Here is a 22,303-nt window from a genome sequence, read left to right on the forward strand (position 1 = left end):
TATCCTTAACAACTACGTACTTACTTAAAATCTATATGTCAACTTAAAAACGTATAAAGGAGTATATCATTTTTCATATTCTTTTAGGGAGTACATGAAAAGAAATGCTCAAAGGCTACTAGTCTGTACTTGAGTAGGTTTCTTATCTTCCTATCTAGATTACAAGTTCTCTTTGTGTAAGAATTATATACTATTTCTTGTGTTTTTCCCAGAGATTCATGGAGAGGAGCATGTAAGCAAAGTAACATGCTCATGAATTTTATGTGCATTTTGCAAATATTGCTCAATTCTGCTCTTTGATCAGCAAAGTTTCCTTATCCCAAATATAATTCCTCCCCACTCCACCCCCACCTGCTATTGATGCTTGGAATTCCTTCAAATAGTGTCACAAATTTTAATTCCACATTTATTCAAAATGCATATATTCTTAGAAGACATAACATCGATCTAGAGTCAGATTAGATTAGATTACTTCCTGAGAACAAGTTTTTGTGAAGGAAAGTGAGGAGAGCCAGGAGATTTACGTGTTGGCTCCTTGACCTGACTGCAGACTAAGCCAAGCATCTCTGCTCAAAGTGATCCTGAGGGGAAGATTAGGTAGGACCTTATCATTTCTAAAATGATCAAAATCCTCATTTCTGATAAAACATCACTCTTGAATAGAGAAGCTCACTGTGCCTAGACTGACTGAGAAATGAAGATAATGTCTAAGAGTGACGCTGCTAGGCCTCCAATTTGCAGACCACCCCAAAGTAAAACTAAGCAGTCACAACTGAACCTTCCTTTGGGTAAGTGAATGAGTTAAAACACATTCTTTCCTGTTTCTAGTAATTCCACATAATCAAAGTCCTTTGGCTAAAAATTTTCCTTCCTCTGGTCTAGGGAATATTTTAGTGCAGTGCCTAGAACATAATAGGCATTCCATAGATCTTGGTCAAATAAACAGATTTTCAGGAAGGGAAAAGTACTCTTGAGGAGTAATTGATAATGAAATTAGACTGCCAGTTAATCTGAAACGTGAGTCACTAAAGATTTGCATCTTTGATTCATTTTTCTCTGCAGCAAGTGAAAGGGAACTTTGCTAGGCTGCAGGCCTGCATCTCAGAACTCCGCATATTGCAAAGAGAAGGTTGTTTCAGACCACAAGCCACTTCTCTGCAGCTGGCAATAAAGGATGGGCTCCAGCAGTTCAAACAGTACAGCGGACACATGACCACAAGTGCAGCTCTGACCTACACTTCCCTGGAGGTAAAAGATGGCTTAGGACACTAACTCATCTTCCCATTTCAGTCCATCTAGATCCTTCATTGTTTGTCATCCTTCTGTTGTTCTCTGTTTCATTCACATTGAAAGTCATGACTAGATACTCCATTGGGTACATGAGTGACTGTGAGTTAAAACACATTCAGTCTCTAGTAACATCAGGCATCAGACAAATGAGTTTAAAAATAATTATGCTTTCATCTGCATGCTTATTCATCAATTAAAAATGTCTAAGTACAAAAGAGAATTGCATGTATTTAATACTTGCCTTCCAGAGTTTCAAGTTCAACCCAGATTCAGATTGAGCAAGGAGAGAAATCTACATGGAAGTACCACTGTGAGAAAAGAGCATATAAGCTCTCTGATCTTTAGTACACATTTAATGAGTGGAATTTAAGGATTCTATTTCCTTTGTATCCTCAAGAAATCAAAGCACTTTGAGCAAGAGGGATACTGTCAATGATTCAAGCAGTCTTAAAAACTGAAACACAGTGAGCGACTTCCCTGGCAGTCCAGTGGTTGAGACTCCACGCTCCCAATACAGGGTGTGCGGGTTCAATCCCTAATCGGGGAACCCTAGTTGGGGAACTAAGATCCCACATGCTGCATGCGGTACGACCAAAAGAAAAACTAAAACTAAAACACAGGGATGGCTTCTCATTGGTCACTTTCTGGGGTAGGTTCAGCCTGTTTGGCAGGGTCTTGTGATGATCTGTCCCACCAGACTTCTCGCACCAGAATATGTCAAATGAAATTTGATTTGCAAATTACATATAAATCTTTTTCTTTGCCCTAAAGACAATAGCCACTACCACAGATTTCTGGGGTGTTTAATCCTCCAGATCTAACCTGTTACATTCTAACCTCTGTACATCAGGGAAAGTAGACACGTTGATTCTTCTATTTATTTCCAGATTACTGTTCTGACTTCACAGCCTGGAAAAGAGGTGGTCAAACAATTGGAGGAAGGATTGAAAGATACAGACATAGTCAGGGTCAGGAGACTTCAGGTGGTTGAGATCACAAAGGGAGTCCTAGAATGTATGGACTCAGCATCCCCTGTTGAAGAGGCCAGCAACGACGGTAAGAATTAAAAGAAAAGGTAAAAAGAATGGTAAGATTTTAATGAGTAGTCTTTTACAGATCAGGAAGATTATTTTCCATGGACTTTTTTTTTAAAAAAAGATTTTTTGATGTGGACCATTTTTAAAGTCTTTATTGAATTTGTTACAATATTGCTTCTGTTTTATGTTTCGGTTTTTTGGCCGCAAGGCATGTGGAATCTTAGCTCCCCTACCAGGGATCGAACCACCTGCTTTGCAAAGGGAACTCTTAACCACTGGACCACCAGGGAAATCTCTTCCATGGTCTTTTATGTTCTTAAATGAAATGAAGCCAACAGATTTCACTGTGGTTCAGACAGGTGTTTCTACATGTTAGAGTTTAATTTTTTAATCATATTTTTAATTTAGAAACAATATATGTTAATGTAAAACCTGAAATATAGGTATAAAAAGTAAAAATTCCTTCCTCCTCAAGAGATTGGGGTATCACTCTTAATGCTCCATTAGATAGATAGATAATAGGAAGAAATAATTTATATTGTAATGGGATCATGACATACATAATATTCTGTAATCCTCTTCGCATGTTGTACAGCTATCTATGTTAGTATCTATAGACATTCCTCGTTTTTTACTGGATACATGATTTTTTTTACTTTGTGGTTGGACCATAGTTTGTTTAATCGCTTATTAATGAATAATTTGGTTTATTACATTTTGCTATCATAACCAATGCTGTATGAAGAGACTTATATGTACAGCTGGCTTCATTGGCCTATGACCAGTGCGGTCACACAAGGCCCTGCATTCAGAAAGCCCCTATGCTTAGGATTTAATGCTTTTGGGTTGCAGTCTTGAAATTCTTAATCAGTGTTTTGTAAGTGAAGTTTGATGGAACAATGGAACATGTGCCAGGGGATTATAGTCTCGGTTCATATGTGCCCTGCCTACCTCCTACCTCCCCAGAATGGGTTTTGAGTCACTATATTCCCAGCCCTGATGTCCCCAGCCCGCCTACCCCAACCCAGTAACTACTGGCACTCAGATCTCTGCTAATAAATCCCCCATAAATCACCAGTAATCATACACTTCCTAGAAGAGAAAATATTCAAACTGAGTCTTAAAGGACAAATAGGAATTAACCAAGCAGAGGAAGAGGAAAGGGGGACTCAAAAAGGAGACCCAGGGACATGAGAAATCAAGATAAATCAACTTTCAGAGATGAGCCCATGGTTCCTTATGTCAGGAGCCTATCAGGCAGAGGCAGGAGTAAGGCTCTAAAGGTAGGCAAGGGTTAGATCAAGAAAGTCCATATATGCCCTAAACCCATTCTAAGACATTTAGATTTCATGCTAAAGCAATGGAAATTTATGAGAAGATTTTTGTCAGGAGATCAAGTAGAGATTCTCAAATTACAGCATTTAAAAGGTTTTTGACTGGTTTTAATTTATCCAACACTCAAGTTACAGTTCACCCTCTGTCAGTTCTTTCTGGTTATATTGGTCTTCTCCAAGGTTATAGACACCTGGAGGTGTCCACTGTTCTGATACCATTGATCTCTTCCTGGTTCCATATAAATAACCTCACTCTTCCCTTCATGCCCTAATTAGGTTAGGGGGTTGGTAACTAAGGATGTGTTTCCCATCAAATTCTGACACATGTGGATCCTTCCAGCATCATGGACCACTGACATTGTTCTGGTTGGGGCGGGAGGGTAACTAGCCTTGCTGTGTGGTATATGAGCTCTCAGCTACTACACACCCTCTGCTTTTCTCAAGGCAGTCTCCTCACTGACTGTGCTTCTATTTCCATCCCTCCACTTGTAGTAATCTTTTCCTCTGAATTCCCCCTTCTTTCCTCTGAATTCCTCCCCTTATCCTCTTCCAACCAAATCCTCCCCATCCTTTAAGGCCTAATTGAAGTTCATGACTACTGAATTGATTTTCCTCTCCTTAGAACAACCACGTAGCCTGTGGTCTACACAACACAATTTAGCATTTAATTATATACCACATAGAATTGTTTACCGTTGCTTTATTTGTTTTTAACGTCTTTTTATTGGAGTATAATTGCTTTACAATGGTGTGTTAGTTTCTGCTGTATAACAAAGTATATCAGCTATACGTATACATATATCCCCATATCCCCTCTCTCTTGCGGCTCCCTCCCACCCTCCCTATCCCACCCCTATAGGTGGTCACACAGCACCGAGCTGATCTCTCCATGCAATGCAGCTGCTTCCCACTATCTATTTTACATTTGGTGATGTATATATGTCAGTGCTACTCTCTCACTTCATCCCAGCTTACCCTTCCCCCCCCCGATGTCCTCAAGTCCATTCTCTACGTCTGCATCTTTATTCCTGTCCTGCCCCTAAGTTCATCAGAACCATTTTTTTTTTAGATTTCACATATATGTGTTAGCATACAGTATTTGTTTTTCTCTTTCTGACTTACTTCACTCTGTATGACAGTCTCTAGGTTCATCCACCTCACTTCAAGTAATTCAATTTCGTTTCTTTTTATGGCTGAGCAATATTCCATTGTATATATGTGTCACATCTTCTTTATCCATTCACCTGTCAATGGACATTTAGGTTGCTTCCACTTCCTGGCTATTGTAAATAGTGCTGCAGTGAACATGGTGGTACATGACTCTTTTTGAATTATGGTTTTCTCAGGGTATATGCCCAGTAGTGGGATTGCTGGGTCATATGGTAATTCTATTTTTAGTTTTTTAAGGAACCTCCATACTGTTCTCCATAGTGGCTGCATCAATTTACGTTCCCGCCAACAGTGTAAGAAGGTTCCCTTTTCTCCACACCCTCTCCAGCGTTTATTGTCTGTAGATTTTTTGATGATACCATTGCTTTATTGTGTGATAATTTTGTCTTCTCACCTAAACTGTAAACTACTTGATATCTTTTCTATCTGTATTAACTCTTAAGCATTAAGCCTTGGCATTACAAATTTGCCTTACTCATTTCTGCGCCCCACTCTGTAGTATATCCTAGGTTATCAGTATATATTTGTTGAATGAATTGATGACAGTGATACCTGTGGAGTCTGTTCTTGGTCTGCCCAGCATCCCCTGCATCCCCCTTCTTTAGTAACACCTCTACTTTCATGGTCACAGGGTGGGCTATGACCCAGGGGAGGCAATCATAGCTCTCCAGGCTACTAATCAGAGTCTTTCCCAGTGGGTTCTCAAACTGAATCTGTGAGAGAGAAGCTCTTTTTATTTCTCTTTGATCATGGACAGATCAGGCATGGACTATGTCCTTTTCTCCCTTCAGTGACTGTACCCAGAAAGTACTGAATCTCTAATGGCACAAAACTCAGAGTACTCTGAGGGTACCTGATGGCTTTATTTAAAATGGTTAGAGGCTAGCACTGTACAGAAGAGCTTTTAAATGCAGGAAGGCAGCTTTCTACCTTGTGTCACTGCTAACGATTCTTCCAGTAACTTCCTATTTGCTTATAAATAATACATTATCCCATAAATTGCTTGTAATTCCTCTTTGTGAGTTAAGTGTACATATGGTTCATGGCTTGAAATCTTCCCAGTTTGCCTGTACTTTCCTCAAAGTTAATTCCTTTATTCCATTAATGTTTTGCTATATCTGATGTTCTTGTCAAGAGATTAACAACAGCAACTAGTCTTATTCTCAGAAGGATGAGTGCTCTAGAATTAGGATGCCTGAGTCTAAATCCCAGTTCTATTACTTACTAGCTGTGTGGCTTTGGAGAAGGTACTTAGCCTGTGTAAGCCTTTAATTCCTGCCCCATCCAGTAGTTATGGGAGTTAAATGAGATCATACATGTTAATTACTTAGTATACAGTAAATGCTAAATGAAAGTTAGCTACTCTTAGTATTTTTGAAAATTTTTGTATATGGATGGTTTAATATTTCTGAGATTTGTTTTTGTTTTTTATTTATTTATTTTTGGCTGTGTTGGGTCTTCGCTGCTGCACGCAGGCTTTCTCTAGTTGTGGTGAACAGGGGCTGCTCTTCATTGCGGCGTGCAGGCTTCTCATTGCGGTGGCTTCTCTTGTTGCGGAACATGGGCTCAGTAGTTGTGGCAGCGCAGGCTTCAGTAGTTGTGGCGCACGGGCTTAGTTGCTCCGCAGCATGTGGGATCTTCCTGGACCAGGGTTCGAACCTGTGTCCCCTGCATTGGCAGGCGGATTCGTAACCACTGCGCCACCATGGAAGTCCTGAGATTTGTTTTTAATGGCCAGGCCTCAAGTGGACTGTGAGTTACCTGAGGATAAGACTGTGTCTTATACATCTTTGTATCACCAGCATATATCATTCTGCCTGGCACATAGTAGATTCTCAATAAATGTTTCTTGAATAAATAAATAATGATTGGGAAAAAACAAATAATTTGTGAGAGGTGGTGGTCACACTCTCTGACATCAACTCAAATATTTAGGGACATATGCCAAACACCTGTAGCTTCCCTTCGTAGCCCATGAATATCATGAATTGATTCAAACACTTTTTGAATCTATTTATAATTTTTTAACTGTGGTAACCATGATCATCAATTAAATAAAAATTGTCTACACGCTACCTTTTGAAGAAAGAAACAGGTTACCATACAAGGAAATGATATTACAGATCAGTTTTAAAAGGAGCTATGAGACTATGTCCTTCGATTGGTCTAATTTCTGCCTTCTTTAGTGCAGCCCTGCATAGTGAGATCTAATTATTACAAAGATGACTTGGAGACTGCAAGATCCAGAATTGTTGAAGAAAAAGCGAACTTAGAAATTAAGAAGGTAGACTCACCTTTTAGAGAGTTCTTAAGCAAGATAATTTCATTTTAATGAAAAGGTTAACTTTAAATCACATTCATATCAGTTAAGGTTTTCTATAAATTTTCAGGCTTATGGCTTATTATATGTTTTCTTTCAAGTGTATAAATGACACTTTCTTCCATCTGTTCTTGATTAGCCTAACTTGTTCATTTTTTCTTTATTTAAAATTTAGCTGATATTAAGAACATCAGAAGTTCACCAGATGTATTTGACAGAGATATGTTTACAAAGTTTTATGGAGCTGAAAATGAATTTGACTGATCTTAAAATTTTTTAGGTGGTCATCCAACAGGAAATACAATAATTAAATTAAATTAAATCCACCCCTATTCTTTTTTTTTTTTCCTTTTTTTTTTTTTTTTTTTGCGGTACGGGGGCCTCTCACTGTTGTGGCCTCTCCCGCTGCGGAGCACAGGCTCCGGACGCGCAGGCTCAGCGGCCATGGCTCACGGGCCTAGCCGCTCCGCGGCATGTGGGATCTTCCCAGACCGGGGCACGAACCCGTGTCCCCTGCATCGGCAGGCGGACTCTCAACCACTGCGCCACCAGGGAAGCCCCCCCCCATTCTTAGCTGAATGCAAAGACAGTATAAAATCTATGAAGTTATCATCAGTATTATTATTACTATATGTGTGGTCACTATAATAAAAGCCTCAAATAAATCCCCAGTTTAAATACACATTCTTTACACACATTCAATAAACTCGGAGTTGTAAGCAATGTTGAATCTTTAATAAAATGTTTTCCTTTAATTTAGAAAAGCTTATTTAGTTATGTTAAGGCTTGTAAGAATGGTCTTAGATTGTATTCTCCATCCTGTAACCCCATAGGAATTGTTTTAAAATTTGCTCAAGTAAATGCTTGCTTTAAAGAACCATTTCTTACCCTTGCAAGTGTGGAAATAAGTCATTTGTATAAACTTGAAAAAAAATTTAGCTGAAATATCCTGCCTAGCTGTCTCTGTGGTAGCTTTTGTCCAGTTATTCTTTAATTTTTTATTACAAGTAAACACTCCCTATACAGAAGTATAATATAAACAGTTCAAAATGACCCAAAATTCTACCCTCCAGAGATAATTGCTATCAGCAGTGTAGGACACATTCTACTGGATTGCTTTCCTTACACATATATTGGACATGAACATACATGTGATGTTATTAGGGTTTTTGATATCATCCACTTTTACAAAAATGGAACTATATAATACCCACTGATCTGCATTTTTTTATTTAGCTATTTATCCAATAATTCTTTTCATATTGGAATATAGAGCTCTAACCCATTCCTTTTAGTAGCTGTGAGGTATTCTATTGTATAAATTCATCACCATTTATTTAACCATCCAGCTGAATTTTTATTTGAACTCTGTGGCCTTGAACAAGTTACTTAAATGCTTCATCCCACAATTTTCTCATTTATAAAATAAGGCTAATAATAGTAGCTATTCTATAGGGTTTTTACAAGGATTAAATATAACTTGCATGTAAAGTACTTAAAACAGTACCTGGCACATGTGAGCAATGCATAAATGTTTTCTGTTGATATTAATAGTAATAGTAAGAGTTTGTGAGAGATGGTGTCCTCGCACAAACTTTTTACTGAGAAAATTTATACATACCTTTTTACTGAGAAAATTTCAGGCTCTAATAATTTTTTATTGAAAAGAAAATGTGGCTATAAAATAATTTTTAATTCAAAATCATTCACAATTCCACTACTCCATTACACTGATTTTGTTTTTGCACATTACCTCTCAGTTGTCCACAATCATTTTTAGGTTTCAGAGTTATAATTTATGTATGTAATTTTTTTGTTTTCATGTAACATAATATTATAAAACTTTTTCCATAGTTTTTTAGCCTTCTTTTCTGTTATTTATCCATTTTGTTCCTGTTTTGCTCTTAAAAGAGGACTAGAAATGTTGGTCTGTGTAATAGAGATGTGAAGAGATATACTTCTCACAGGGGAAGATGGAATACTTCTTTATCTTTATATGCCCTCTTTATATGTAAGCCAACCTGACACCTTTAGAGCAGATCTCTAATACTGGATTTTGATCATAAATTTAAGATCTGGGAGAGGCTTCCAATTCCAGCAGCCAAAATTAAGCACATAGGAGAGCCATCAATGGAGAGAATAATGCTGCTAGTTGGTTTTATTTTTAAGTAAGTTCTGAGCCTCAAGGAAAAGATATGTGAACTAAAAGCCATAGTCTCTTAAATACTCTAACAGTTGTCTATAGATTATAATAACAGCAACATTTTATTGAACACCTTCTGTCCAAATACTTTGTTTTAAATAGTTTCCACTATTATTTAATCTCATATATCTAGATGAAGAAATTAAGGCATAGTTTCTTGTCCAAATTAGCTTTCGCAAAGTTTCTTAGTTAAGATACAGAACAGGGATTCTAAGCAGTCTGACTCTAAAACTCACATACTTAACCATTCTCTATACTTCCTCAGTTGAAAAGAGCAATAAAGATAATCAAAAATTCAAAAGTTGGTTCTTTGAAAAAAACTGATAAAATAGAGAATTTTTTGGTGAAATCAATGAAGAAAAGACAAAGAAAGAGGACACAATAAACTATGTTAGGGTTGTGAAAAAGGAGCATAACTGCAGAATCAAAACATTGGAATCAAACATTTAGACAAAAACCAATATATTACTTAAAAGATACAAATTTTGACTCAGAAATAAAAATCTAAATGGTTCCCCTAACCAATTATCAATCCTAGATGGTTTTATAGTCAAATTCCATCAAACTTTCAAGGGACAGATCACTCCAATCTTATACAAACTCTTCTAGAAATTAAAAAAGAAAGAAAGAAAAAGAAAATACCCCCCCACCGCCAAGTCATGATAGAAAACCAGACAAGAACAATGTGAGAAAAGAAAATTGCAGGCCAGTCTGCTCATGAAAATAGATAAAACCATCTTAAATTATCTTATCATGTATAAAAAGAGACTATATAACTGATCAAGTTGGATTTATCCCTGTAATACAAGGTGATTTTGCATTAGAAATATATAAATATAAATTTAACCAAGGAGGAAAAGACCTATACTCTGAAAACTATAAGACATCGATGAAGGAGATTAAAGATTGTACAAATAAATGGAAAGATATCCTGTGTTCATGGATTGCAAGAATTAATATTGTTAAAATGTCCATATTACCCAAAGCAATCTACAGATTTAATGCAATCTGTATAAAATACCCATGACATTTGTCACAGAACTAGAACAAATAATCCTAAAATTTGCATAGGACCACAAAAGACACTAAAGAGCCAAAGCAATCTTGAGAAAAAAGAAAAAATTTGGGGGTATCATGCTCCCTCACTTCAGACTATGCTACCAAGCTACAGTAATCAAAAAAGTATGGTACCACCACAAAAACAGACACATAGATCAATGGAACAGAATAGAGATACCAGAAATAAACCCACATACTTATGGCCAATTAATCTACGACAAAGGAGGCAAAAATACACAATGGAGAAAAGACAGTCTCTTCAATAAAGTGGTGTTGGGAAAACAGCACAGCTATGTATAAAATAATTAAATTAGAATATTATCTCACACCATATACAAAAATAAACTCAAAATGGATTAAAGACCTAACTGTAAGACTAGAAACCATAAAACTCCTAGAAGAAAATATAGGCAAAACACTCTTTGACATAAATCATAGCAATATTTTTTTAGCTCTGTCTCTTAAGTCAATGGAAACAAAAGCAAAAATAAATAAATGGGGCCTAATTAAACTTAAAAGCTTTTGCACAGTGAAAGAAATCATTGACAATATGAAAAGACAACCTAGTTAATGGGAGAAGATATTTGCAAGTGATATCATTTGATAAGGGATTAATATCCAAAATATATAAAGAGATCATACAACTGAATATCAGAAAATCAAACAACCCAATTAAAATGGGCAGAAGACCTGAATAGACATTTTTTCCAAAGAAGACATATATATGACCAACAGGTACATGAAAGGATGCTCAACATCACTAATCGTCAGAAATGCAAATCAAAACCACGATGAGCTATCACCTCACACCTGTCAGAATAGCTATCATCAAAAAGACAACAAATAAAAAAAAAGAAAAAAGAAAAAAAAAAAAGACAACAAATAATAAATGTTGGCAAGGATGTGGAGAAAAGGGAACCCTAGTACACTGTTAGTAGGAATGTAAATTGGTGTAGCCACTATGGAAAACAGTATAGAGGTTCCTCAAAAAATTAAGAATAGAATTACCATATGATCCAGCAATTCCACTCCTGTGTGTATATCTGAAGAAAACAAAAATGGGGGCTTCCCTGGTGGCGCAGTGGTTGAGAGTCCGCCTGCTGATGCAGGGGACACAGGTTTGTGCCCCAGTCCGGGAAGATCCCACATGCCGCAGAGCGGCTGGGCCCGTGAGCCATGGCCGCTGGGCCTGCGTGTCCGGAGCCTGTGCTCCGCAACGGGAGAGGCCACAACAGTGAGAGGCCCATGTACTGCAAAAAAAAAAAAAAAGAAAACAAAAACACTAATTTGAAAAGACATATGCACCCCAATGTTCATAGCAGCATTATTTACAAAACCACGATATGGAAGCAACTTATGTCCATCACCAGATGCGTGGATAAAGGAGATGCGGTATATATATATACAATGGAATATTACTCAGCCATAAAAAGGATTGAAATTTTGCCATTTGCACAACATGGATGGATCCAGAAGGTATTATACTTAGTGAAGTAAGTCAGACAGAGAAAGATAAATACTGTACATTATCATTATATGTGGAATCTAAAAAATAAATGAATGAATATAATAAAACAGAAACAGACTTATAGATACAGAGAACAAATTAGTGGTTACCAGTGGGGAGAGGGCTTAGAGGGAGGGGCAAGATAGGGGAAAGCAATTAAGAGGTACAAACTACTATGTATAAAGGTACAAGGATGTAATGTAGAGCACAGGGAAATAGCCAATATTTTATAATAACTTTAAATGGAGTATAATCTGTAAAAAGATTGAATTACTATGTTGTACACCTGAAACTAATATAACATTGTAAATCAACGATACTTCAATAAAAAAGAAAGAAATGTATAAATATAATTTACATCAACAGATAAAGGTAAAAATTATGTTATCTTAATAGATACAGAAAAACATATGATAAAATTAACATCCATTCATTATTTAAGAAAAAAGTCTTGGTAAACTAGGGATAGAAAATAACTTCTGTAACTTGGCAAAATGTTTCTATCAAAAATCTACAATACGGTTCTTTACTGGTGAAAGATTACCTTCAGGCCTTTACATGCAGCACCATATGAGCAAGTGAAACTAGACTAAGCACAAAGGAGAAAAAAAAAGGAGAGTGGCCAAGATGGCAGAGTAGAAAGACCCTGAGCTCACCTCCTCTTGCGAGCACACCAGAATCACAACTATCTGTAGAATAGCCATCAATGAAAAAGACCAGAACCTACCAGAAAAGATCTTCTATGACTAAAGACATAAAGAAGGGACCACAACAAGATTGGTAGGAGGGGCAGACTCACAATATAATCAAGTCCCATACGCCCTGGGTGGGCAACCCTCAAAACAGAGAATAATTATATTGTAGAGGTTCTCCCACTGTAGTGAGAGTTCTGAGTCCCATATTGGGCTCCCCAGCCCAGGGTCCTGCACCAGAAAGATGAGCCCCAGAGCATTTGGCTTTGCAGGCTTAATTTCAGGAATCCCAAAGGTCTGGGGGAAATAGAGACTTCATTCTTAAAGGACACACACAAAATCTCACACACACTGGGACTCAGGGCAAAAGCAGTAATTTGATAGGAGCCTGGGCCAGACCTAGCTGCTTGTCTTGGAGAGTCTCCCAGAGAGATGGGGGGCAGCTGCAGCTCACCCTGGGGACATAGGCACTGGCAGCAGCCATATTTGGGAGCTTTCTATCATATGGACACTGGTGCAGGCAGGCACCATCATGGGATCTTCCCTCTGGCTCATTAGCACCAAGACTTGGCCCCACCCAACAACCTGTAGGCACCAATGCTGGGACACCTCAGACCAAACAACTAACTAAGCAGAGACATAGCCCCACCCATCAGCAGTCAGGCTGCCTAAAGACTACCTGAGCCCACAGCCACCTCCAGATATGCCTTTAGACACAACCCTGCTCACCAGAGGGCCAAAACCCAACTCCCGCCCTGCCCTCTGGGAAGCTTGCAGTAACCTCTAGACCAGCCTCACCCACCAGGGGGCAGACACTAAACGCAAGAAAACCACAATCCTGTAGCCTGCAGACCCAGCCCACTGACAACAGGCCAGACCCTACCCTAGGATCAGCTGGGCCCCAGCCCTGCCTACTAGCAGGCCAACACAAGCTTTGTGACACCCCAGACCCCATACCCAACTGTGACAGGAATCGCCCTCCCCACCCACTCCCCAGCAATATGATACCAGCTCTGGGATCCCTGGGCCCTGCAGCTAGACTCCAGGACCTGGATCTGCTTGCCAATAGACTTGCACTAACCCCAGGACCTGGCTTCACCCACCAGTGGGCAGGCAACAGACCTAGGGTCTTCTGGACCCTGACTCTGTCCACCAGTGAGCCAGCACTAGCCCCGGGGCCACCTGAGGTTCTATAATTAGCCACCTTGTGACCAGAACCCACTAACCAGCAGCTAGTAGCATCCACACAAGGCAGGGCCTGGCAACCAACCTGGCTAGGGACCAACAAAGCCTACCAGACTGCCCACATAGCCCACCACAACAGAAGCACCCACACAGCCCTCGTGGGGGGAACCCGTAGAGCATATAACATGGGTGACAAGAGGAATGTATGCTGAGGGGATGCATAGGACATCTCCTACAGAAGGCCACTTCTCCAAGGTCAAGAAAAGTAACCTAACACATACATAAAAATACAAATAGCAACTTAGACAAAATGAGGCAACAGGGGAACATGTTCCAGACAAAGTGACAAGATAAAACCCCAGAAGAACTAAGCGAAGTGAAGATAGGCAATCTACCCAAGAGAGTTCAGAGTAATGATTGTAAAGATGATCAGAGAACTTGGGAGAAGAATGGATGTACAAGTGAGAAGTTAGAAGTTTTTAACAAAGAGTTAGAAAATATAAAGAACAAGCAAACAGAGATGAAGAATACAATAACTGAAATGAAAAATACACTAGAAGGAATCAACAGTAAACTAAATGCTACAGAAGAATGAACCAGTGATCTGGAAGACAGGGTAGTGGAAATCACTGCCGCTGAATAGAAAAAAGAAAAAGAATGAAAAGAAATGAGGACAGTTTGAGAGACCTCTGGGACAACATCAAGTGCACTAATATTCGCATTATAGGGGTCCCAGAAGGAGAAGAGAGGGAAAGGGGCGGAGAACATATTTGAAAACATAATAGCTGAAAACTTCCCTAACCTGGGAAAGGAACAGTCACCCAAGTCCAGGAAGTGCAGAGAGTCCCATACAGGATTAACCCAAAGAGGAACACACCAAGACACATTGTAATTAAAATGAAAAAAATTAAAGATAAAGAGAGAATATTAAAAAGCAGCAAGGGAAAGGCAACAAATACCATACAAGGAAACTCCCATAAGGCTATCAGCTGATTTTTCAGCAGAAACTCTTCAGGCCAGAAGGGAGTGGCACAATATATTTAAAGTGGTGAAAGGGAATAACCTATAACCAAGAATACCCAGAAGGATTGCCTTCAAAAATCAGGAATAATACATGGATGCCCCATCACCACTTTGATTCAGCATAGTTGTCCTAGCCTAGTAAGATAAGAAAAATACTAAAGGGTGTGAAGATTGAATAGAAAGAAACAAAACTGTTTTTATTTGAAACATATTTAATTGACTACATTAATAACCAAATTAGTAAGAGTTTAACAAGTTGGCTGGATATAAGATAAACATACAAAAGTCAATAGCATTTCCTGGAAATTGAGTTATTTGTAGTGAGGTAGATGGACCTAGAGTCTGTCATACAGAGTGAAGTAAGTCAGAAAGAGAAAAACAAATACTGTATGCTAACACATATATATGGAATCTAAAAAGCAAACAAAAAAATGGTTCTGAAGAACCTAAGGGCAGGACAGGAATAAAGACACAGATGTAGATAATGGACTTGAGGATGTGGGAGGGGGAAGGGTAAGCTGGGACGAAGAGAGAGAGTGGCATGGACACATACACTACCAAATGTAAAATAGATAACTAGTGGGAAGCAGCCACACAGCACAGGGAGATCAGCTCCGTGCTTTGTGACCACCTTGAGGGATGGGATAGGGAGTGTGGGAGGGAGACACAAGAGGGAGGGGATATATGTATATGTATAGCTGATTCACTTTGTTACACAGCAGAAACTAACACAACATTGTAAAGCAATTATACTCCAATAAAAATGTTTTTAAAAAAAGTCAATAGCATTTCTATAATTAGAAACAAACTCTTAGAAACTTCAATTTTTAAAGAAATACCTTTTACAGTAATAAAAAAGTAAAGTATTTAGAAATGAATTTTAACAAAAGATGCATAGAATAGTTATTGGGAATAGTTTAAAGCTTTACTGATGCACCTTAAAGAAGATATAATTAAGTGGAGCATGTTAATGGATAGAAACATTCAATATCATAAGGATTCAGTTCTCCCCAAATTGATCTATCAATTCAATTCCAATCAAAATGCTATCAGTTTTTTAATGAACCTGACAAGCTGATCCTAATATATATATTAGATGCGAAGATATATATTAAGGCTAAAGGTTTACCTTGCCTGATATTAAGATGATTAAAAGGCTGTTCTAATTAAGACAGTGTTATATTGACACAGGGAAAGGCAAATTGTCCAGTCTAGAACAGATGAGAGAGCCCAGAAACAGACAGCCATATTATATGAAAACTTGATATGTGGCTGAGTTGACATGGCAAAGCATGGAAAGGATGGATCTAGTCATTAAATCATACTGGAACTATCAGTATTCCGTATGGGAAAAATGAAATTTGATCCTTCTGCATGCCATTTACAATACTATATTTTAAATGTATTAAAGATTTAAATATGAAAGTTAAAACTTTTGCAGGAAAATATAGGAGAATATTTTATCACCAAAGGTAGGAAAGAAGAGGAATAAAGTTTGCTAACCATAAAGTAAAAGATTGGTAAGTATGGTTACTTCAAAATTAAGAATGTCTGCCCATCAGAGACACCATGAAGAAAGTGATGACAAGTCATAACTATATTTACAACTCATATGACCAATAATGAGTTGGTATCCAGAATAAGGAATGCCTGAAACCCAATTTTTTTTAAAAAGACAATCTAATTTTTAAATAAACAAAAAATCTGAACAGGTATTTCACAGAAGAGGAAATCTCAAAATAAACATAAGAAAAATTCTCACCCTCATTAGTAATCAGGGAAACACAAAACAATGATATCCCATTTTATGCCCACTAGTTTGCAAAAAATTAAGAAGTCTCACTATAGTGTTGGCAATAGCAGAGCATGGAAACTCTTATAGACTGACAGAAAGAATGTAATTGGTTCACAACTTGTCATTTTATTGTAAAGTAACAGTCACAATACCCTAGAAGAATTCCTAGAAGAATATCTCTAGAAAAACTTTTACAAATGTGCACTTGGAGACATGTACAAGAATGTGAATAGTGACATTATTTAAAAGGCCAGAAATTAGACTACTCAAATGTCCATTGAATGAGGCATGAATAAGTATTACAAGGTTTATTCACAAAGTGGAAATGAGTGAACCACAGCTACCTACAACAATGTAGATAAATCTTTTCAATATTGAGGAAAAAAAGCAGATAACCAAGGATATAGACAATAAGATATCTCTTTATAAAGCTCAAGCAAAACAAAATACTAACGTGTTTGTTTAAAATTAAAAAACTAGTTTTAAAAGGAAAAGAATGATTTTTAAAAATTCAGTGTAGCAAGGTTTCCCTTAGAGAAGATCAGGGCAAAGCATATAGATATCTTAGTAGCGTCAATGATCTACATCTTAAGTTGAATAAAGGCTTCATGAGTGTTCATTTTGCTGTTATGCTTCATAGCTTAAATATATGTTGCATGTATTCATTTTCATATAAAAAATTTTATAATGGCTTCCAAAGAACGACTAAGTAATACATATGACAAAACTAAAATGGCCACTGTGATCAATGCATTTTGGCATCCAGAGGGCATCTGTCCAGGTTGACAGCAGTCTGCACTCATTGGGTATGTAAGTCTTTCAACCATTTACAAATCATCTTAATGATGCTGTCAACCAGCCTCCATTTCTCAGCCTTGGTACACAAGGATATCAGGTTCCCTTTCTAAGTGCTCACAAACCATCTGTTTAATATTTCCTCCCAGTCTTTGCTAGGGATTGATGTCAAGCTCTTTTGGAAAGGTATTTTATCCATATGTGTTCTCAGGAAACACCAAATGTTAACAACCTAAACATAGAAGATAAAGATTCATTGCTTCCTAAAGTGTTCCAGAAAAAAAAAAAAAACTTTTTCTATGATTCATGCTTCAGTACAGTTGTCAGACTCCACTTATTGATTTTTTCTCCTTTCATTGTCTTCAAAAATAGACCAGAAAATGCAGCTGTTTATTGAGCTTGTCTTTGAAAACTACATTAAAGTCATGTCCCTATGGCTTTAAGACTAAATTAGAACCACTGTTTTATTTAATACCTAAAGATTTTTAACACAGAGAGATGTTTATTAACAGAAACCATGGTCTCAGAAAAATGGCAAAAATTGAATTGAAGAATTTTTTTTAGAGTTCCATAGAAAATCTAAAGTTATTTGAAAATTAGGTCTTTTAAATTTTTTCCTCACCTCTTTTGAGGAATAATTTGCATACTGTAAGTTGCATCCACAGTGTACAATTCAATGAGTTTTGACAGTTGTATATGCCCATCACCACAATCAAGATACAGAACACTTCCATCAATCCCAAAAGATTCCTCTTGCCCCTTTACACTCAATCCCTCTCTCCATCCTTGGCATACACCACTGATCTGTTTTTTGTCTGTAAATTAGTTTGTATTTTATATAAATGGGATCATATAAATGGTATATACTTCTTCTGTGTCTGGCTTTTTTCATTTAGATTTTGAGATTCATCCATGTTGTTTATATCAACAAGTAGTTGTTAGCTTTATTTTTATTTCTGAGTAATAGTATATTGTATGACTATGCCACGTATTGTTTACCCATTCTGCTGTTAATGGATGTTTCAGTTGTTTCTAGTTTTTGACTGTAGTGTCTAAAGTTCCTACAAATGTCTGTACACAAATCTCTGTATGGACATACGTTTTTGCTTTTTTTTTTTTTTTTTTTTTTTTTTTTTTTGCGGTACGCGGGCCTCTCACTGCTGTGGCCTCTCCCGTTGTGGAGCACAGGCTCCGGACGCGCAGGCTCAGCGGCCGTGGCTCACAGGCCCAGACGCTCCGCGGCATGTGGGATCTTCCCGGACCGGGGCACAAACCTGTGTCCCCTGCATCGGCAGGCGGACTCTCAACCACTGTGCCACCAGAGAAGCCCTGGACATACGTTTTTATTTTTCATAGGTCTTACTGTGTTTATGGTTAATCTTCTTCCATCCACTTACTTTCAACGCATTTGTGTCTTTATACTTAAAGTGTATCTCTTATAGACAGCATAAAATTGGGTCTTGCTTTTTATCCATTATGCTCTTCTCTGCTTTTTTTTGGAGTGTATACTCCATTAACATTTACCATAAGTATTGATATGGTTGGATTTAGGTCAGTCATTTTATTTTATTTTTTTGTCCTCTCTGATTTTTCTTCGTCTTTTCCCTGCTTTCTTTGGATTATTAAACATTTTCAGAATTCTATTTTATCTATTGTCATTAGCTAATTTTCTTGCATTATTTTTAGTGGTTTCTATAGGGATTACATTATACAATCTTAACTTTTCAAAGTCTACTTAGAGTCAATATAGTAAACTTCACATAAAATGTAGAAACCTCAAGATTACAGTACTTCACATAAAATATAGAAACCTTGTAGGGATTAAAATATATTTTTAAACTTGTTTATAGCCTACTTAGACTTAACATAGTACCATGTCATGGAAAATATACAAACTTTGCAACTATGTAGGTCCATTTATCCCCTACACACACACACACACACACACACACACACACACACACACACACACACACACACACATTGTCTTTTTGTTGTATTTGTTGTGTGTATTACATACACATTATAAACTTCACAAGGCAATATTATAAATTTTTGCTTTAAACAATCATGTGTATTTTAAAGAAACTAAGAGAAAAATAGTTTTTATATTTACTGTTTCCAGTGTTCTTCATTCATTCCTAAAGATCCAGCTTTCCCTTCAGTATCATTTCCTTCAGCTCAAAGAACTTTAGTATTTCTTGTAGTTTGGTTCTGGTAACGACAAATTTCTTAGCTGTTATTTTCTGAAAATGTATATTTCACTTTCATTCTTGAAGGAGGTTTTTCTTATATATAGACTTATGGGTTGACAGGATTCTCTTTTCTTTCAGCACATTAAAGATGTTGCTCCACTGTCTTCTGGCCTTCCATGGTTGCTCAATAAAAGTCATAGTCCTTAAATCACTTTCCCCTTTGTGTAAAGGATCGGTTTTCTGGCTGCTTTCAAGAATTTTCTCTTTATGTTTGTTTTTAAGCAGGTTTACAATGCTGTGACTAGGCACAGATTTCTTGTTTGGGTTCACTGAGCTTTTTTAGTCTGTAAATTTATATTCTTAACCCAATTTGGGAAATTTGCTGCCATTATTTAGTCAAATTTTTTTCTGTCTCCTTCCCTCTCTTCACTCCTTTGGGACTCCAATTACCACATGTTAAACCTTTTTAAATTTTTCCACAGTTCCCCAAGGCTCTGTGGTATTCTGCTTGTTTGTTTTGTCCAAACTTTTTTCTCTCTCTTCTTCAGATCAGATGATCTCTATTGATCTACCTTTAAATTCACTGACTCTCATCTCTCATCTCCAGTCTGCTGTTAAGCTCATGTGGTGAATTTTTTGTTCAGATATTGTACTTTTCAGTTCTAAAATTTCCATTTGGTACTTTTTTATATTTTCTATTTCTCTGTTGATATTTCCTATCTTTTCATTCATTATGAACGTATTTTCCATTCCTTATGACCATAATTTTAATTACGCTGCTTTAAAGTTCTTGTCTGTTAACTCTAACATCTTTGTCATCTTGGGGTTTGCATCTGTGGACTGTATTTTTCCTCTGAAATTGGGCCATATTTTCTGACTCTGTATGCCAAAAACATTTGGATTGTATTTTCTGAATATTATATTGTATAGACTCTGGAATCTATTGTATTACTCTGAAAATTATTTGTTTTAGCAGACAATTAACTTTGTTAGACTCAAACTGCAACATTTCATGGCCTGTAGTAGGCCCCTCACTCAAATCTCAGTTCCATTCTTTAAGCCTAAACTATGAACTGCTTTCAGTTTGTCCCACCTAGGTTCAGCTAGGTGCCTGGACTGAGTTTAAATACATAATTTCAGGCTCTCTGGCTCTGGCTTTCTCCTTCCTTGGATTTATTCCTCGCTCTCCAGGGGCTCTGGTTGCCCCAGGCTGCTTCCCCTGGTAATGCCAGTGAAAGACAGAGGGGTTTCTGTTGAAGCTTTTGTTGCCCCTGCACAGCTGTGATCGAGGCTACCCTCAGGGCAAAGGTGCAAAAAATGGGGAACTCATTCCTTGCTGGTCACTTACTCCAAGTTTCAGCTCCCCTCACAAACCTATCTTTGTTCAGTCTCAAGAGCCCTCGGGTAATTATTTTGTTTTGTTTTGTTTTTTAATACTATCCAGAGTTTGTCTGTTATTTACAGGAAGATCAGTTTGTTAGGTACTGGAACCTAACCAGATTGGAAGGCCCTTATTCACTCTTGATCAGTTTGGTTCTTTCTTTTTACCTCTTCTTCCATCTTCTGTTCAGGTTAATAAGGTCAAGTTTTTCATCATTTCTCTCTGTGTCTTTAGGAGATTATGACTTAAAAGAAGTTCTTCTAATTAAATCCCAACTCTTCATTCCTCCTCTTCTTTCCCCCTCATCCCCTGACACTCAGAAACAAACACACCCCTGCTTTACTAGGCAGATGACTTATATTGCTCCCCACCCAACCTTAGGACAATCTGGCTGCTTCTCTATCTGAAATCATGCCTATCATATACCTAGCACTAGAGCACTAGTTAGCACAGTACAAATATTGATTGTGGCCAAAAATAGACATAAGTACATATATAAATTTAGTGTAGAATGAAGGTGACAAATCACTAGAGCAAAGATGGTTCACAAATTGTCTGGGTCAAGTGGTTAGCCATCTAGAAAATATTCTAAATGGATCAGGGACATAAATGTAAAGAATGACATTTTTAAAGTAGTTAAAGAAAACCTTGGTGAAGTTTTTTATAATCTCAGCATAGGGAAAGGTTTTCTACCTATGACTCAAAATCCAGGTGCAATAATTTATTTAACTACAAAAAATTCATTATGTAAAAGTAAAAATCTTAGGCATGGCAAAGATCACCATAAACAAAGTCAAAAGACAACTGCAAAACTAGGAGAAAGTGTTTGCAATTTATATCTCAGGGGGAAAAAAGACAAATATATATATAGAAAATCCTAAAGATGCCACCAGAAAACTACTAGAGCTAATCAATGAATTTGGTAAAGTTGCAGGATACAAAATTAATGCACAGAAATCTCTTGCATTCCTATACACTAACAATGAAAAATCAGAAAGAGAAATTAAGGAAACAATCCCATTTACCATTGCAACTAAAAGAATAAAATACCTAGGAATAAACCTGCCTAAAGAGGTAAAAGACTTGTACTCAGAAAACTATAAAACACTGATGAAAGAAATCAAAGATGACATAAACAGATGGAGAAATATACCATGTTCTTGGATTGGAAGAATAAATATTGTGAAAAAGACTGTAATACCCAAAGTAATCTACAGATTCAATGTAATCCCTATCAAACTACCAATGGCATTCTTCACAGAATTAGAACAAAAAATTTTACAATTCATATGGAAACACAAAAGACCCCGAGTAGCC

At 37.2% G+C, this 22,303-nt stretch overlaps 1 protein-coding gene across 1 annotated transcript in view; it reads left to right on the forward strand.

The window, feature by feature from the left end:
- Nucleotides 1-22,303, forward strand: part of M1AP (meiosis 1 associated protein) — a 58,628-nt gene that overhangs the window by 18,549 nt on the left and 17,776 nt on the right. The window contains exons 2-3 of the mRNA XM_012535648.3: nt 1,063-1,248; nt 2,178-2,346. Of these exons, the coding sequence (XP_012391102.3) occupies nt 1,063-1,248; nt 2,178-2,346 (355 nt within the window). The remainder of the gene's footprint in view (nt 1-1,062; nt 1,249-2,177; nt 2,347-22,303) is intronic.

Source organism: Orcinus orca, chromosome 13, assembly GCF_937001465.1.
Source record: "Orcinus orca chromosome 13, mOrcOrc1.1, whole genome shotgun sequence".
NCBI lineage: Eukaryota > Metazoa > Chordata > Mammalia > Artiodactyla > Delphinidae > Orcinus > Orcinus orca.